A 17,965-nucleotide genomic window follows, 5' to 3' on the forward strand; every position below is an offset into this window, starting at 1 on the left:
TAGGCCACTCTAAATCAATAATCCCATGTTCCTTGTTCAGAGATGGTAGTACAAAGACTGAAGACATGCCTATTTGTCTCTTATTTTGTGCACTTCTGACAGTCAAATGAAGCAGATAGAGGAGGTACTGGCGGGATCTGGAAATGTTCAGAAACATTAGGGAATACATGTGCTGCTGCACATCTATCCATTAATAAGTAAATCAACCTCTCATAGACTCTACTCCCCTAGTTTTGGTTTAGGGACCATGCTCTTGCTTCCCACTCCATCAAGGACAGTGAGTGTTAACAGTCATAGAGAGCATCTGTCTCCAACATTACTGGAGGATAAAACAATGCTCATGCAAACAAAGACATGGCAATGGGATCCATTTCTCCAGATATTTTCCATATCTTTCTAGACTTCCCCACAATCATATTATGCTCAGTCATGTTTGCATTTGATAGCACTGCCATCCCACAGCAGGCATTTTTTTTTCGATGCATTTTGTTCCATTGAGGAAATTGCTTACATACAGAGCCAGAGCAGATTGTCTGCTGCAGGGCTCGGGCACTCACTTTGCACATGCTCTTGTCAGAGGGGAAAGTGCAGGAAGAGCAGTCCTCAGGCTTGTTCTCTAACGTTCCCTTTCCTCCTCTGTCCACAGATTGTCAGAGAGGAAAATGGCTCCTGGAAATAGCACTTCCATAACTGAATTTATTCTCATGGGTTTAACAGACTGGCCAGATCTCCAGCTTCCCCTGTTTTTTCTGTTTCTACCAATGTACACAGTCACTGTGTTGGGGAATGTGGGTTTGATGTTATTGATTGGTCTGAATTCACACTTGCACACCCCCATGTACTTCTTTCTCTTTAACTTATCCTTTGTGGATTTCTGTTACTCTTCTGTATTTACACCCAAAATGCTGGTTCACTTCACATCAAAGAAGAATATTATCTCCTACCATGGGTGCATGACCCAGCTCTTCTTTTTCTGCTTTTTTGTCATTTCTGAAGGCTATGTGCTGACAGTAATGGCCTATGATCGCTATGTGGCCATCTGTAACCCACTTATGTATAACAGTGTCATGTCCCCCAAGGTGTGTTCCAGTCTTATGTTTGGTTCATATCTGGTGGCTTTTTCTGGTGCCGTGGCCCACACAGGTTGTATGCTGAGACTGACTTTCTGTGATGCAGACACCATCAACCACTATTTGTGTGACATCCTTCCTCTCCTCCAGCTCTCCTGCACCAGCACCTATGTCAATGAGATGGTAGTTTTTGTTGTGGTGGGAATTAACATCACTGTGCCCAGTGTCACCATCTTTGTCTCCTATGGCTTCATCATCTCCAGCATCCTCCGCATCAGCTCCAAGGAGGGCAGGGCCAAAGCCTTCAGCACCTGCAGCTCCCACATCATTGCTGTTGCCCTTTTCTTTGGCTCAGGTGCATTCATGTACCTCAAACCATCTTCTGCTGGGTCCATGGACCAGGGCAAAATCTCCTCTGTGTTCTACACCAATGTGATTCCCATGCTGAACCCCTTGATCTACAGTTTGAGGAATAAAGATGTGAAATTGGCTCTTAGAAAAACCCTGAGTAGGAGGAAGTTTTGAGTGTACTGTGTTGATCTGCATTAAGTTAAAGAACTGGTAGATTATACTTATTTAATTTTTTTTTTTTACAAAATGATTCAGGTGAGAGCATTTGGAACTCATTTCCTTGACAACTTCTTGAAGGAAGCTTGCGTCCTTAGTCACTTCATTTCCATTTTCTCTCCTTGCCAGTTCATGCTCTTTTCCTCTACTAAAGTTGTCATATTACAACTTTACAGTAGTGTTTAAATATACCTTGTGTTTCTTATTGCCATTATGAGTCTTGATTTTCTTTTTAACTTGGAAAAAAATGATCAGCTCTATGAATGATCAAGACTTTGACTTTGGGGTGGCACTGTGTCCTACCACTCATAATGTTCTGTTGACATCATGAACCAGATAATATGTTTTTGTTCCTGACTTTGCATCCTCTACTGACCTGGGATATGCCTCCCTTAAATGCCAGCGTTACACTCCTATGACATCTTTTATAATCACCGTAATATGCAGTTTGCAGCTGAATACACTGTTAGTGATTTAATATTAGCTTGCAAGATTATAAGACTACAGGGGAGTACCTACACACCACAGATTTCTCAGTTTTAAAATTTACACTGTAAGTATGAAACCTGCAGTTTCAGCCACCTGTGTTTATTATACAGTTTTGAAGTCCAGAGAAGTTGATGATTTATTTTTAGTTTATTGACATCCTCAACTATTAACCTCTTAATGAGGTGTATCGCATCCCTTTATTATTTTTATTTCAGTTATCATGAAATGAGAGAAAGTTTTTCCTCTATGGTTGACTCTGCTGTTAAATTATGTAGGGACACATCTGAGATAATTGTTCTTATTTTTGCTTCAGAATGTTAGTTAATGCGTGTTTACTTGTTGAAGAGATTATAAAATAGCTGAATTGTAAAATAGCTAAAGAATAATTGGACCAAACAGGGACCTGGCTTACTTTGTGAAGGTGTTAAAATATCATTTAGAATGTTTGTAAGTACTTGTAATAGAGCTTGGGTTATCAGGAGTAAGCCACAAATCATTAGACTTTGTGTTAAACAAAGATGGGCAGTAGCGCAGCAGGTAAATACGCACACGTGGCATGAAGAGCAAGGACCGGCATAAGAATCCCGGTTCAAGCCCCCGGCTCCCAACCTGTGGTGGGATCACTTAACGGGTGGTGAAGCAGGTCTGCAGGTATCTGTCTTTCTCTCCACCTCTCTGTCTTACCCTCCTCTCTTGATTTCTACTGTCCTATCCAACAACAAGAAAATGCAGTGGCAACAATAATAACAATAACGGCAACAACAAGGGCAAAAAAATGGGGAAAAAATGGACAAGCAGCATAACCTATAAGATCTCTGTAGAGAAAGACAGTGAAGCTTAAAACTATATTCTAGCCTGCATTTGCACTTCTCTGAGGTCATTGTAGTTATCCTATACCATCTAGAAAGTGTTTATAAGACTGGTTGTAATGCATCATGACCATACATTAGTTGGGGAAAGAGTGAAAAAAACTGGTGACCACATTATTACAGAACCACGAAAACAGAACATTTCAAGAGATTGGCAGTCTGTGGTATATCAAAACCCAGATAAGCAGGAAAGGATTTAGAAAGTAAAGTGATAAGGGAAGAGTTCTTTCTGTAACTCTGGTCTTCTCCTTGAAAGGCTTAAAAAGATGATTGAGAAGGGCCTGGCAGTGGCACACCCCATTGTGCACAATATTTCCATGTTCAATGTCACCATTCCATTCCACCTGCAGGAGGAAGCTTCACAGGAAGTGAAACAGTGCTGGATATAATATATATATCCTCTCAATGTTACTCTGCCATATCAAAATAAAATGAAGGGATTTTTTTTTAACAGATAATGGTCATAGAGGATTTCTCTAGATAGGATAAATGAGCTATTTGATATGAAAAGTGTCCAAATCTCAGGGGTGAATGACCAGAAAATAGTGAAACTGCCTTGTTGTGTTGGTTCCAGTTTCTATGCCTGTGATGATTTTAAGTAGAAATCCTTCAACTGCAGCTGGAAGAACAGTGACAACTTGAAAATGACCTCGGATGAATAAACCAAGCTATGAGCTTCTTTTCCTTTAATTGTGTGTGCAGTTGTTTTTCTATTGAGCAAAAAGCTGAAAAGATGACATCACCAGTCAGAGCTGACTTTCTCCTGTAGGAAGATAGAGATGTAGAGACAGTGCAGATACGTGCCCTAGAGCAAGGGGGCTGGGTTCAGACCTGGGTGTCAGGCATAGCAAAGGGGGCGCACTGTCCAGGGGGAACTCTCTTGGTCCAAATGGCTTTTCTCTAGTACAGTGATATGACTTTTCTTTTGGGAAAATAACTAAAGAGATGACTGCCTGTAATCCTCAATCAAGTGATAACTAAAACATTTTTTTTTCACACAGTGGATTAAATGAAAGGAATTCTGTTGGGAAGAAGTTTTCCTTCCTGAATAGAGTGACAAATTTTAACACTACTTTTACCAGAATCCTGACCTTCACTTGAGATTAAAATATATTAATTTTAGGATAACTGGTTTGTTTATTTAAAGAAAAAATAGGGGCCATGTGGTGACACACCAAGTTGAGCATACATGTTACAGTGCACAAGGACCTGGGTTCGAGCCCCTGGTCCCCACCTGTATGGGGAAAGCTTCACAAGTGGTGAAGCAGCTCTGCAGGAGTCTCTCTGCCTCTCTCCCTCTCCTCTCAATTTCTGGCTGTCTCTACTATCCAATAAGCAAATAAAGATAATAATTTTTTTTAAAAAAAGAAGATAGGGGCCAGGTGGTGGTGCACCTGGTTGAGCACACATGTGTGCAAGGACCCAGGTTCGAGTTTCTGGTCCCTGCCTGCAGGTGGAAAGCTTCATGAGTGGTGAAGCAGTGTTGCAGGTGACTCTATCTATAACCCCCTTCCATCTCAATTTCTGGCTGTGTTTATCCAATAAATAAGTAAATATTTTAAAAAATATATAAAAATTTTTATAAAGGATACTTCCCCCCTTAAAAAAGATAAGATAAAGTAGAGTTTTAATTTGCTTTGATTTATTGTCTCCTTTGGTAAAGTTGTTTTTCTATCAGTGTAGAAGTGTGTCAGTAAGAAAACAAACCTGTGCTATTTAAGAACCTTTGTAGATATCTCAGCAGTGTGTCTGCTCTGTCACTCAGTCACTGTGGAGCTAAGCCTGTTCACTAATCTTACACGTGCGGGTCCTCAAAAGACAAACAGAATACACATATCTATTTTAGAAAATGACATTACATGTAATAAACACCCTTTCAAAGGCTACTCTTCTTCGGATTTGGCAAAATTTAGCTGAAATGTTCTTTGAGTTACAAGAATAGTTTTTCTGAAAAAGAATGTATCCATTTATTATGAGAGAAAAGAGACAAATTATAGCATTACTTTGGTGTATATATATATGACTCACTGACCTTATATTGGTTTGATTATTAGGTTATTCATGTATGTAAGATCATAGAGTATTTGTCTTTTTGTGTCTGTATTTATGAATAATGCTGTGGATAAACGAGGATACATATGTCTCTTGAAAGTAGTATTCTGGGGGTGGAGTGAAGATTGGCCCTGGAGGTTATTTACTTTAAATAAGAGGAAGAAACACACTGTAAAATTTCACTCATAATGTGGAAGATTAGCAAAAGTAGTGTAGTGATAAAAGCCTCTTTGACTGTAGGAACAAATGAAAAAGTTGTCACAGAGGGAAGTTGGGTAGATCTGGTGAAGCAGTTAGTTGTGTGAATTGGTGGAAAGTATGCTTGAATGTGAACTGAATCAAGGGAATTTGTAATCATGATTCACATTGTTGTGCACTTAACACACAGTGATGGGTCAATGTGTTAAACATGAAAAATACTATAAAATCAGGCATGTATGACAAATATACAAGTTTATTTTTCAGCTATACCCTGCAATTTAGGAGGGAAACTGATTCATTTTCTCCTTTCATTTTTTTATAGTCCTTGGCACTCTGGATAATTTCTTTTTTAATTATTATTTATGAAAAGGAAATAATGACAAAAACCATAGGATAAGAGGGGTACAATTCCACACAATTCCCACAACCAGAACTCCATATCCCACCCCCTCCCCTGATAGCTTTCCTATTCTTTATCCCTCTAGGAGTATGGACCCAGGGTCATTGTGGGATGCAGAAGGTGGAAGGTCTGGCTTCTGTAATTACTTCCCCTCTGAACATGGGCATTGACAGGTCAATGCATACTCCCAGCCTGTCTCTCTATTTCCCTAGTGGGGTGGGGCTCTGGGGAATAGGAGCTCCAGGACATATTGGTGGGGTTGTCTGCTCAGGGAAGTCTGGTTGGCATCATGTTAGCATCTGGAACCTGGTGGCTGAAAAAAAGAGTTAACATAAAGTCAAACAAATTGTTGACTAATCATGAACCTAAAGGCTAGAATAGTTTATATGAAGAGTTGGAGGGTCTCTGTTTTGTAGATAGTTAGTCCTATTTTAGTTATATTCCAAAAAGCCCATGACTAGACTACTTTTTTTTTTTCTGAGCCTGACATCTGATATGCAGGTGGATCCAAGTTATTGTCTAGGGAGATGATATCATGGCTGGAAAAAGGACCAGAAAGCTGAATCTGGGAAGGGAGTAGCTCCCAAATATGGGAAAGGTGTATAAATACTGTTGATTGTAAACCCCATTGACTTGACCTTTAATTTTTACTGAGGCAGAGTCTTAGTTTTGACCCTTTCACTTTGATTTCAGGCTTTCAGTTGCCCAGTGAGTCATGAAGAAGCATCTTTGCTCTTTATTGTATTTAGTTACATACATGCTACCCCTAGTTTGCCGAGTACTTTTATTGTGGAAGGGTGTTGAATTTCCTCAAATGGCTTTTCTTTCTCCAGCTGATGGTCATGTCATTTTCTTCCTTCCTTCCTTTCTTTTTTTTTTTTTTTTTCCAATTTTTATTTATAAAATGGAAACACTGACAAGAACATAGGATAAGAGGGGTACAGTTCTACATAATTCCCACCACCAGAACTCCGTATTCCACCCCTCCCCCTGATAGTCCTCCTACTTTTTACCCCTCTGGGAGCTTGGACCCTGGGTCATCATGGGGTGCAGAAGGTGGAAGGTCTGGCTTCTGTAATTGCTTCCCCGCTGATTTATTTTCCTTTATTGCGGGGATTAACAGTTTGCAATTTCTATTCTTTCAGAAATGTTTCCAAAACTGCTAAGATATTTTTCCATGTAGGTTCCAACATAGTTACAAAATTAGATGATATATATAAGAAATGTATGAGGAGCAGAAATAGAAGGATAGTTTTTTTTCCAGTTGTTGCAATAACATTGCCATCTCAACCAAAGTGGGTAACATGTGAAAGAAATGTTAATAGGGAAATCTCATCTATCTAGTAGAGTCAGAAAATTTACTCTTTATCCTGTGTTATAGAAATAGAAATATTGAAATGGGGAGTCGGGCTGTAGCACAGCGGGTTAAGCGCAGGTGGCGCAAAGCACAAGGACCGGCATAAGGATCCCGGTTCGAACCCCGGCTCCCCACCTGCAGGGGAGTCGCTTCACAGGCGGTGAAGCAGGTCTGCAGGTGTCTATCTTTCTCTCCTCCTCTCTGTCTTCCCCTCCTCTCTCCATTTCTCTCTGTCCTATCCAACAACAACAACAACAATAATAACTACAACAATAAAACAACAAGGGCAATAAAAGGGAATAAATAAATAAAATAAACATAAAAAAAAGAAATATTGAAATGGTTTGGTATATTTCACAAAATATAAAGCTAGCATTTGAACGGGTGGTCTCTACTGGATGGGGGGCAGGAGATGCCATTTTTATCCCTCTGGTGAAGATCAAATGAACTTGGGAGCTCATGCCTGCTGCACCTTCTACCAGGTCCACTTAAGTGGACCTAAGATATGGTCTAATTTAATGAAAGTATTTACCTGTATCCCAATGACTACTTTAATTACATTTGTTCTAGAAACAACTGTATATTTTTAATTTTTTTAAATATTTATTTAATTTCCCTTTTGTTGCCCTTGTTTTTTCATTATTGTTGTAGTTATTATTGTTGTTGTTATTGATGTCATCATTGTTAGATAGGACAGTGAGAAATAGAGAGAGGAGGGGAAGACAGAGGGGGGAGAGAAAGATAGACACCTGGAGACCTGCTTTACCACTTGTGAAAGGACTCCCCTGCAGGTGGGGAGCCGGGGGCTCGAACTGGGATCCTTATGCCAGTTCTTGCGCTTTACACCACGTGCGCCTCACCCGCTGCACTACTGCCTGACTCCCTGAAACAACTGTATTTAAGAAGATATGTATTATTAAGATTTTATGATAAAATCCAGACAAACCAGGAGTATCCTGGAACTTTCCCTAACACAATATCTCTTTGGCAGCTGTCTGAGAGAAAGAAACTGGAGCTCCAGACAAAACATTTTGCTCAGGAGTGCTTGACAGAACTCTCTGACAGTTCTAAAGTAAGATAGGACAAAGTGTATTTTATTATCATACTAACAGATGCAAATCCCTTGGGTGATGCAATCTTTTGAGATCATTCAGAGCTGTAATTTTGTTTTTCATTAGTTGTGTACACACAGTCAAAAGCCTGAGAGATTTGTAAACCTTTGAGAATTGGTGATTATTTATACTAAGCCCTGTCTCAACTTTTCCACCTAACAACAGGACCCAGTTGTTGAGAGTCTAAAGACTGGGTAAGTGGATGTCAGTTTCTCAACAGGTCATAGGAAAAACTGTTGTGTGGTGTGGTTCTGTCTAAATTCTCTAATTAGTCACTTCTCAAAGATACTAAATTAACAACATCAAAAAGTTCTTTAGTAAGTTTTTTTTGAAAATATATTAATTCAAAGATAGTACTATGAGATAGGTTTTACAGATGAGGGCATTGGGTCATAGCTGATATATTCAAAGACATCTACTTGTTAATGGCAAAGCCCAGATTTGGTCCTAGAAAGATAGGGCTCATATTTGCTTTGCTCACTATCTTGTGTGTGTACTTAAAAGAAAGATTGTATTCACTCATTTATTTTGACTTACTGAATGGGACTCACGTGATTGTTTCCAGGGTGTGGTAGCATCATATGAAGAAAATGGAAGTTGTATTCAGTTATTTTTTAATGATTGCAAGTGCTGATTTATAAAACAGACCAACTGCTCTGAAAACAGCCTGGAGAAAAAGAAGTTCTGTATTTTGCACTTACTTCTGTACTTACTTATGTATATACAGTGAATTACTTCATTTCCTTGATTTGGTTCCCCCCTCCTTGCATTGTGATCTGCATTTCAGTTTCTGGATTTTTGTTAAATCCAGGTAACAGTTCTTCAGTGCCATCTGTTGATAATTTTGAAATGTTAACTTTGGCTTACCTGGAGACAGTTCTTGTGCAGCTGGCTTTTATAAGTTAAATGTTCTAATCAAAGGTGTACTTTGCAATTTATACCAAATTGTCAGTTTTAAATTATGTCTGGACTTTTTACCACAGATGCCAATGTTTAAGAAGGCTGAAAACAGGGGCCAGGCGGTAGTGCAGCAGGTTAAGCGCACATGGTGTGAAGCGCAAGGACCAGCGTAAGGATTCTGGTTCAAGCCCCTGGTTCGAGCCCCCGGCTCCACACCTGCAGGAGGGCTTGCTTCACAAGCAGTAAAGCTGCACTGCAGATGTCTGTCTTTCTCTTCCTCTCTCTGTCTACCCCTCTGTCCATTTCTTTCTGTTTTAACCAACAACAACATAGATAACAACAATAACAACCACAACAACAATTTTTTAAAAGGGGCAACAAAAAGGGAAAAAATAACCTCCAGGAGCAGTAGATTTGTGGTGCAAGTACTGAGCCCCAACAGTAACCCTGGAGGCAAAAAAAAGGGCTGAAAATATTAAAATATGGAACAGTCACAAGCTGGAGTGACAGCTTCATAGCCCACACTGGTCTAGGCTTTTCCTAAGACAGGAAAATTGGCAGTACAGCTCCTTCTTTAAGTATGGGGTCCAATTTATTCATAGCCCAATAAAGATCCAACTCTTGATAATTCTGCCACAGTCACAGCAGAATTATCTGGTATCTTTGCTTCTTATATTAAAACTTCTAAATCTTGTTGAAAGGGTTATTTTCCCCCCTCCCAATCATAGAAGTTACTTTCACAACGATATCAATAACAACAATAATAATAACTACAACAATAAAACAACAAGGGCAACAAAAGGGAAAATAAATAAGTAAATATAAAAAAGAAGTTACTTTCATTGAACACCTATATCAGATACTCTGTGAGTATTTTACATGTATTCCTAATTTTCACACAATAATTAATCCTGTTTCATAGGTTTAATAAAAGAGGATTAGTCTCTGATTCCACATATTCCAAATATCCTACCTCATTTCTTTTGAATCAGTCACTCTGGACTTAAAGAGGAGAATCACAAATAAAATTATACCAAATAATAATTTGGTGAGAAATTTCCTGATGCCATGGTAGATGTCACCACTTGTCATAATTTCTAATATTATCTTGAGTTAAACTGCTACTAGATGGAATTATAGATGTCAACAAATATGATTTCCTTTATAATTCTATATTTAATACCATGTTTAACAAATTAGGATTTTGACACTTTTGCTGGACTTCTAGCTAATATGCAAAATGAACTTGGTTTGTTTTTGTAGTATGCTTTCATAGATAAATTTGGAGTTTGTTTCATTTAACTTCATTGAAAGGATATCTTTTATCAGTGATATAATAATAATTAACAAGATTTTAAGATAACAGGGATATAATTCCACACAGTTCTCACCATCAGAGTTCCATGTCCCATCCCCTCTATTGAAAGCTTCCCTGGTCTTTATCCCTCTGGGAGTATGGACCAAAATTCTTTATGGGGTGCAGAAGGTGGACGGTCTGGCTTTTGTAAACACTTCTCCACTGGACATGGGCATTGGCAGGTGAAACAATATACCTCAGAGTAAAAGTGCTAAATTGTCTGCTGTGAAAGAGTATTCTCAATGACTGACACACAAGAATGAAACCCTGCTCTTCTCTGAATAGGGTCATCCACATTCCCAGTCATGCTCTATGGGCCAGGGTGCCAGTTGTTTGGAAGTGTTTCAGTGTGAGCTCAGAAACTATTTTAAAGATGTAAGAAAAACAGAATACACAAAGCACAAGGACCGGCATAAGGATCCCGGTTCGAACCCCGGCTCCCCACCTGCAGGGGAGTAGCTTCACAGGCGGTGAAGCAGGTCTGCAGGTGTCTGTCTTTCTCTCCTCCTCTCTGTCTTCGCCTCCTCTCTCCATTTCTCTCTGTCCTATCCAACAACGATGACAACAACAATAATAACTACAACAATAAAAAAACAACAAGGGCAACAAAAGGGAATAAATAAATAAAATATTAAAAAAAAAAAAAAAGAAAAAGAGAATAGGCCAAATGTCTGATTCATAGTGACTTAAAGTTGTCAAAAGATCAGTACTGATATTTAATCTTTATAACTACTATTTGTGTAGATGAGGAAATAATGGTTTAGAGGGTAAGTGGCTTGAGCTATCGTGAGTATGCTTTCAGGTCTCCTTCCAGGCATCCTGGGCAGCACTGCAGTTTGACGACTTTTCTCTCTTCTTCAAATACAGCTGTCTGGAGAATTATTTTAACTATTAAATTTTTCATTTCCTTTTTAAGATGAAGCTTTCTAGCTTCATCTAGCTTCTTCTAGTTAATATATATATGTATATATATATATATATATACACATATATATATTTAGGGGAAAAGTGTGGCATAAGAGAATACCACTGTGGATGGATAAGTTTATGTACTTTAATCAATGAATATTGTAATATTTACATTATTGTCTTAACTTTTTTATTACTTATATTTTATATCTTGATAATATTACCAGTTGTAGAGTAGATCAATATCTCCTGGTAAGTGAGGTGTTGCAGCCTATCTACAGCTCTCCTCCACATATTTGGACTTCCTACGATACCCTAATGGGCTTCTCTTACTCTGACATAGATCTCCTGTAATCCTGACATCTAGATACATCCATCTAAAGTATAAGTCTATTATTTGCCCAGAAAAAGAGAATGAACATTAATACAAAAACCATCTGTGTCTTTCAAATGCGTGTTCTCATTCAAAGTGAAGGAGACCTTAATCGTGGAAGCACAATGAATCTCTCACTTGAAGAGTAGTGTTTGAGTATGTTGGTCTTTGTTCTTGAACTTCTTTTTATTAGTGATTTAATAATAATTAACACAATTGTAAGATAATGGGTATAATTCCACACAGTTCTCAATACCAGAGTTCCATATCCCCTCCTCATCCATTGGAAGGAAATTTTCTTGAACTTTTAAGGTGTCCCTCACAGAGGTCTAGTCATGAATGAGCCTTTAGGACTGGAACCAACCATTATATGGCTTATCATTCTGCTTTGGTGATCTGAAATAATGCCGGTAAATGCATATTCTTTTATTTCTGTCTACAGATAGCATCTTGTTGGAAATGGCTACTACGAATCATTCCTCAATGACTTACTTTATCCTTGAAGGGTTAACAAAGCATCCAGAGCTCCAGCTGCCCCTCTTTCTCTTGTTCCTGGGGATCTATGTGGTCACAGTGGTGGGCAACCTGGGCATGATTCTCTTGATTGCCATCACTTCTCAGCTTCACTCCCCAATGTATTACTTTCTCAGTCATTTGTCCTTCATTGACCTCTGCTACTCCACTGTCATCACCCCAAAGATGCTGGTGAACTTTGTGTCAGAGAAGAACATCCTCTCCTTTCTTGAGTGCATGACTCAGCTCTATTGCTTCCTTATTTTTGTGATTGCTGAAGGCTACCTTCTCACAGCCATGGCATATGACCGCTATGTCGCTATCTGTAGCCCGTTGCTTTACAATGTTGTCATGTCCCATAAGGTCTGCTCCATAATGATGGCTGTCGTGTACTCCCTGGGTTTGTTTGGGGCTACAGTCCATACAACTCACATGTCAATGCTATCCTTCTGTGGGCCTCACCTTGTCCGGCACTATTTTTGTGATATCCTCCCCTTGATGGCGCTTTCTTGCTCCAGCACCCGCATCAATGAGATTCTGCTGTTTATTATTGGAGGGGTTAACACCTTGGCACCCACACTGGCTGTGCTTATCTCCTATGCTTTCATCCTTTCTAGCATCCTCCGTATTCGCTCTGCCAAGGGTCGATCCAAAGCCTTTGGCACCTGCAGTTCTCATCTCATGGCCGTGGGTATTTTTTTTGGTTCAATTACATTTATGTATTTCAAACCCCCTTCCAGCAATACAATGGATCAGGAGAAGGTATCTTCTGTGTTCTATACCACAGTGATCCCCATGCTGAACCCCCTTATCTACAGCCTGAGGAACAAGGATGTGAAATACGCACTGCAGAGGTTGGTTGGGGAAAAGTCAGCATCCTGACAAAGGGCATCTCACAGGGAACAAGAAAAATGAACCAGAGGAAAAGATGTGGACACGATGTAATTCTTCCTCCTTCAGTATGAAAAATTCACACCTCTCTCTCTCTATATGTATATATATATATATGTATATATATATATATATATATATGTGTGTGTGTGTGTGTGTCTTTCTCTCCCTCTTTCCCTCTCCCCCCACACCCCTATTGTATTTAAAGTGGCTAATGCATTTTGAAACTATTAATCAGTAAGATATTCCGATAATATTATCTTTAGAATTTTTACTTGCATACAGAAGAAATTAGCAGAATAGGGAAGAACATAAAAGAGGAGGAAAACATACAAAGTAATGTATTGAACATAGTTTTGAAAGTGCTTTCTTGATTGAGGATACATTGGAGTGGTGCGTGAAAAGGAATGATGTGAATTGACTCAGAATTTGTGAAGGTTAGAAAGTAAGATGCCGGGGCTGGCTGGTGGCACACTTGGTTGAGTGCACAGGGACCCGGCTTTGAGCCCCCGGTCCCCACCTGCAGGGGGGAAGCTTTGCAAGTGGTGAAGCAGCACTGCAGGTGTCTCTCTGAACTTTTCTCCCTATCTCCCTCACCCTCTCGATTTCTCTATCCAATAACTAAAAAATAATAATTTTAAAAAAGAAAGTAAGGTACCTTTTAAAATTTGTTTTAAGGGAAGGGCTTGTTCTCAGTTTCAAGCACTTTTATTGAGGAAATGGAGATGGAATTATGAGGAACATAGAGCTTAGAGTGAAGAATAACTTGTAGAAGACTATCACACATGTGCATGTGTGTCTGTGCGTGAGAGACAGACAAAGAACAAAGAAGTCTTAAAACACTTTCAGGGGGCTAGAAGGTGACACTCCCAGTTAAACACACATAGTACTATGTGCAGGGATACTCACAAGGATCTGGGTTCAAGTTCTCAGGCATCTTTTTCAGATGAGATCAGGCATGTTCAGGGTGGTATGGCCGTAGACTCAGGTGGCTTTCTCTCTCTCTCTTTTTTGTTGCCTCAGTGTTATCACTGGGGCTTGGTGTTGGCACTACAAATCTACAGGTCTTGGTGACTGTTTTTTTTATTCAACAGGACAGAGAGCATTTGAGAGGGGAAGGGGAGATAGAAAGGGAGAGAGAAAAATAGACACCTGCAAACCTACTTCACAACTTGTGAAGCAACCCCCCTACAGGTGGGGATCCTTGTTCGGGGTCCTTGTGCTTAGTACTATGTGTACTTAAATCGGTGCACCATCATCCAGCCCCCTCTGTCTCTCTGGCCCCTCTCAATTTCTCTCTGTCCTATTGAGTGAAAGGAATAAAAAAAATCTGAAGTTAATCATTTCAGAAATTATTTTTTAAATTTTTTTATTTATAAAAAGCAAACATTGACTAAACCATAGCATAAGAGGGGTACAACTCCACACCAATTCCCAGCACCAGAACTCTGTATCCCCTCCCCTCCCCTGATAGCTTTCCTGTTTTTTAACCCTCTGGGAGTATGGGCCCAAGGTCATTGTGGGATGCAGAAGGTGGAAGGTCTGGCTTCTGTAAGCTGAATGTAGGCATTGACAGGTCGATCCATACTCCCATCTTGTCTCTCTCTTTGCTTACAAAAAAATGTTCATTAAGTGCAAGGTAGCAGTTCTGTCAGTGTATAAAAACAATACATTTGTTTCATATTCTCCACCCTGGACATTCCTAAAGGCAAGTGTAGGTTATAGCTGTTGACAGTGATTTCATCTCTGCTCATGAACTGAGTTATCGAATTGATTTTAAACAGAGACACTGCTACATTATCTGATTTTCATAATTTTAATCAGATGATTTGGGTTCTAACAGAATCACTTAGCCAAAAAGTGCACCTCCACCACTGCTGCTTACAGAGTAAATTTCCCCGGGAAGATAGCTGCTTGGTTGAGAGAGATGAGAGACAAATTTGCAGAGCATTAACTAACTCTCTTGTTAAGGGAAGAATGTAATGAAGGCTAGCTTTGATGACTTTTGTTTAGGCAGCTGGAGAGAGAGAGTCGCAGTTTTTGAATATGTGGAGAATTGTGGGAGAAGCTGGGCTGAGTGTGTGGTGGTCATGGCTCACTAGACACATGGCTCCTTTGAGGAGTCGCAGGTTTTGAATATGTGGAGAATTGTGGGAGAAGCTGGGCTGAGTGTGTGGTGGTCATGGCTCACTAGACACATGGCTCCTTTGAGGAGTCGCAGGTTTTGAATATGTGGAGAATTGTGGGAGAAGCTGGGCTGAGTGTGTGGTGGTCATGGCTCACTAGACACATGGCTCCTTTGAGTTGTCTATATAGTTTTGCATGGTGGCAGTCATATTAATAAATGGTTGCCATAAATTAGTGGAAAAGCTCTATATCTCAAGAAAGAGAGGAGAGTGAACTTCCCCACACAGAGTAAGTACTTGAAGGCTGAAGAGAGATCCAAGCACACACATGCTTCTGCATTTCTGAAGGAAATACATTAGTTAAGTAGTCACCACATTCAACACAGAACTCTTCTGCATGCAAGTTAGGATGCAAAAACAAAAAACTAAACTAAACTGTGGACCATTGTAGAAAACAGGGTGGAGAGAGAAAACAAATAATGTGCTCTTCCCTTACTGTTTTACTCTTTATTCTGCAAACTGTCTGGAGAAGATAATTAAACTGGGACTTTAGAAATCTGGACATATCTGCTCCAAAACAGTTTGTAATATAACTTAGATGTCTGTGTAACTCTGGAATTCTGATTCTCTAAGTTTGATTATTTACTTCCTATTCCCTGGGAAATAAATACGTAAGGGCTCCTAAAATATGAATGCACAGAACCTATTTATATCCATAGAACTTAAATCTAAACATTTAATTTTATTAATGTCTATTCCTCTAGAATAGTGAGGCTTTCGTACACACTGGTGAGGTCATCTGCCCAGGGAAGTCAGGATGGAATCATAGTAGCACCTGCAACTTGGTGGCTGAAAGGCGATAAGATATAAAGCAGAACAACATGATTAATAAACAGGAGCCAAAAAGTAAGAACAGAACAGATGAGAATAGGAGTCTTAGGGCAGAAAGAAGCTAGGAATTTTATTTTAGGTATGTTCCTAGGGGCCCATGACCTTAGTAATTTCTGCTTGAGTTTGATAGTTAACTTCCAGGTGGACTAAAAATATTGTCTGGGAAGGTGGTGTCAGAGTTGAGAATAGGGCTAGAAAGCTGAATAAAGGTAGAGAGAAGCTCCCAAACTTGAAGAAAATACATGAATACAGTTGTTTATCCTCACAGTCTGGTCCAGGGCTCATATCTATTCATATTTAGCACAGGAAGCTGTCTAACTTCTGAATCCCTGTCAGTCTGAGCTCCATATGGAATGTATCTATCAGGTTCTGAATCTGAGACTATCCCCAGAGGTATAAGTTCCATGTGTCAATAAGTGAGATGAGTCTAAAGCATCAAGGGTTTCAAAGGTAACTCACTCAGTAGAGGGCTGATTTTGCTATATGCAAAGACCTGAGTTTGAGCCCCCAGCCACCACATGAGAGAACCTGCATGGAGGATTCTGTGAAACAAGAGACAGAGCAGTGTTGTGGCTTCTGTTCTTTCTCTTGCCTTCTGGTGAAAAATAGAGATTCCTTTAGTATTGGTAGAATCATGTAAGTACTGAGCTCCAAATATAACCCTAGTGCTACACAATCCTTCCTCCAAATTGCAAAACAACAAAACAAAACAAAAAAACCCACAACTTCAGAAAAGTGCATGTTATCCATCTCATAAATAGAAGACACACATCCCTTATTTCTGTGCTCTACTCTGCCCCCACATGGCCAGATTAAAGAAAAATGCATAAACAGAACAAGTTCTTACGTTAAACCTCAGAGGTGAGCACAAATAGCTAATCTGGAAAAAGGATTCTTTGTGAATTCAGATACTTGGTATATCAAGTGTGAAGAACTTATTGAGGAGGCTGGGCTGCAGTGCACCCACTTAAGTACACACATTTCCATGCATAAGGATCCAGATTTGAACCTCTGCTCTCACCCGCAGGGGTGATGCTTGACAAATGGTGAATCAGGTCTTCAGGTGTTTCTCTGTCTCTTTCCTTCTCTGTCTCCCCCTCTCAATATCTCTTTGTCCTATCCAATAAAATTACAAAGAAGAGGAACAAAATGACTTCTGAGAGCAGTAGATTTGTAGTACTGGTGCTGAGCCCCATTGAAAACTCTGCTGGCAATAAAAAATAAAAACCAAACAACAACATAACAAAGAAACTGATTTAGGTTGTTGAGTGGTCACACACATTAGAGTGCTTTTATTACCATGTGCAAAACCCAGGGTTAAGCCCTGCCTGACTCCCTACTTGCAGGAGTGAGAGGTGAGTATATGTGGGTCCTGGATCCCATTGTGAGGACAAACTGTCCATTTCTTCACCGCTACCTTCTCCTCTCCCCTCAATTTCTCTGTGTACTGTCAAATAAAAGAAAGGGGGAAAAAAAAAGAACTGACTAAATTAGAAATGGGCAATTGGAAAGATGACACACCAAACACCGTTGCTCTACAGAGAGTGGCAAGGAAGAAGAAAACAGGGACAAACCAGTTTTGACCTACAGTCAAGAAGAACCTCACAGGCCCAAGAACATCTGTCTCTAGAGAGACGGCAGGTTCCTTGTTCAGTAGAGACCTGAAAGTTGGATGTCTTATAAGACCAGGCATGTGAATCTTCTGGGAAACTTGACATCTGAAGTGTTGTTACTCGCCATTTGCTGTTATTTACCTTAAAAGGGTTTAGTGGGGGCTGCTGCAGTGTGTGAAAGTATTCACAGAGGGGAGCTGGGGACTGGTTAAACAATATAAGGTTTATTAGGGTGAAACAGGTAAAAGGTAAAATAAGCACTTATCATCAAGGGT

General features: G+C 39.7%; 2 protein-coding genes across 2 annotated transcripts; both read left to right on the forward strand.

The window, feature by feature from the left end:
* Positions 1 to 653: 653 nt before the first annotated feature.
* On the forward strand, positions 654 to 1,595 carry LOC103111388 (olfactory receptor 8B8-like). Its single transcript, XM_007520668.2, has one exon. The coding sequence runs from the start codon at positions 663 to 665 to the stop codon at positions 1,593 to 1,595; it is 933 nt and encodes a 310-aa protein (XP_007520730.1). The 5' UTR covers positions 654 to 662.
* A 10,490-nt stretch (positions 1,596 to 12,085) lies between these two features.
* LOC103111420 (olfactory receptor 8D2-like) lies at positions 12,086 to 13,051 on the forward strand. The gene has a single exon (XM_007520698.2). It carries the CDS (start codon positions 12,116 to 12,118, stop codon positions 13,049 to 13,051), a length of 936 nt encoding a protein of 311 aa, XP_007520760.1. The 5' UTR covers positions 12,086 to 12,115.
* The last annotated feature ends 4,914 nt before the right edge of the window (positions 13,052 to 17,965 follow it).

The sequence above is a fragment of the Erinaceus europaeus genome, chromosome 20 (assembly GCF_950295315.1).
Source record: "Erinaceus europaeus chromosome 20, mEriEur2.1, whole genome shotgun sequence".
Lineage (NCBI taxonomy): Eukaryota > Metazoa > Chordata > Mammalia > Eulipotyphla > Erinaceidae > Erinaceus > Erinaceus europaeus.

What these genes read in the sequence shown, in the direction of transcription:
- LOC103111420 (XM_007520698.2), top strand. Translation starts at nt 12,116, where the DNA reads ATGGCTACTACGAATCATTCCTCAATGACTTACTTTATCCTTGAAGGG.
- LOC103111388 (XM_007520668.2), top strand. Translation starts at nt 663, where the DNA reads ATGGCTCCTGGAAATAGCACTTCCATAACTGAATTTATTCTCATGGGT.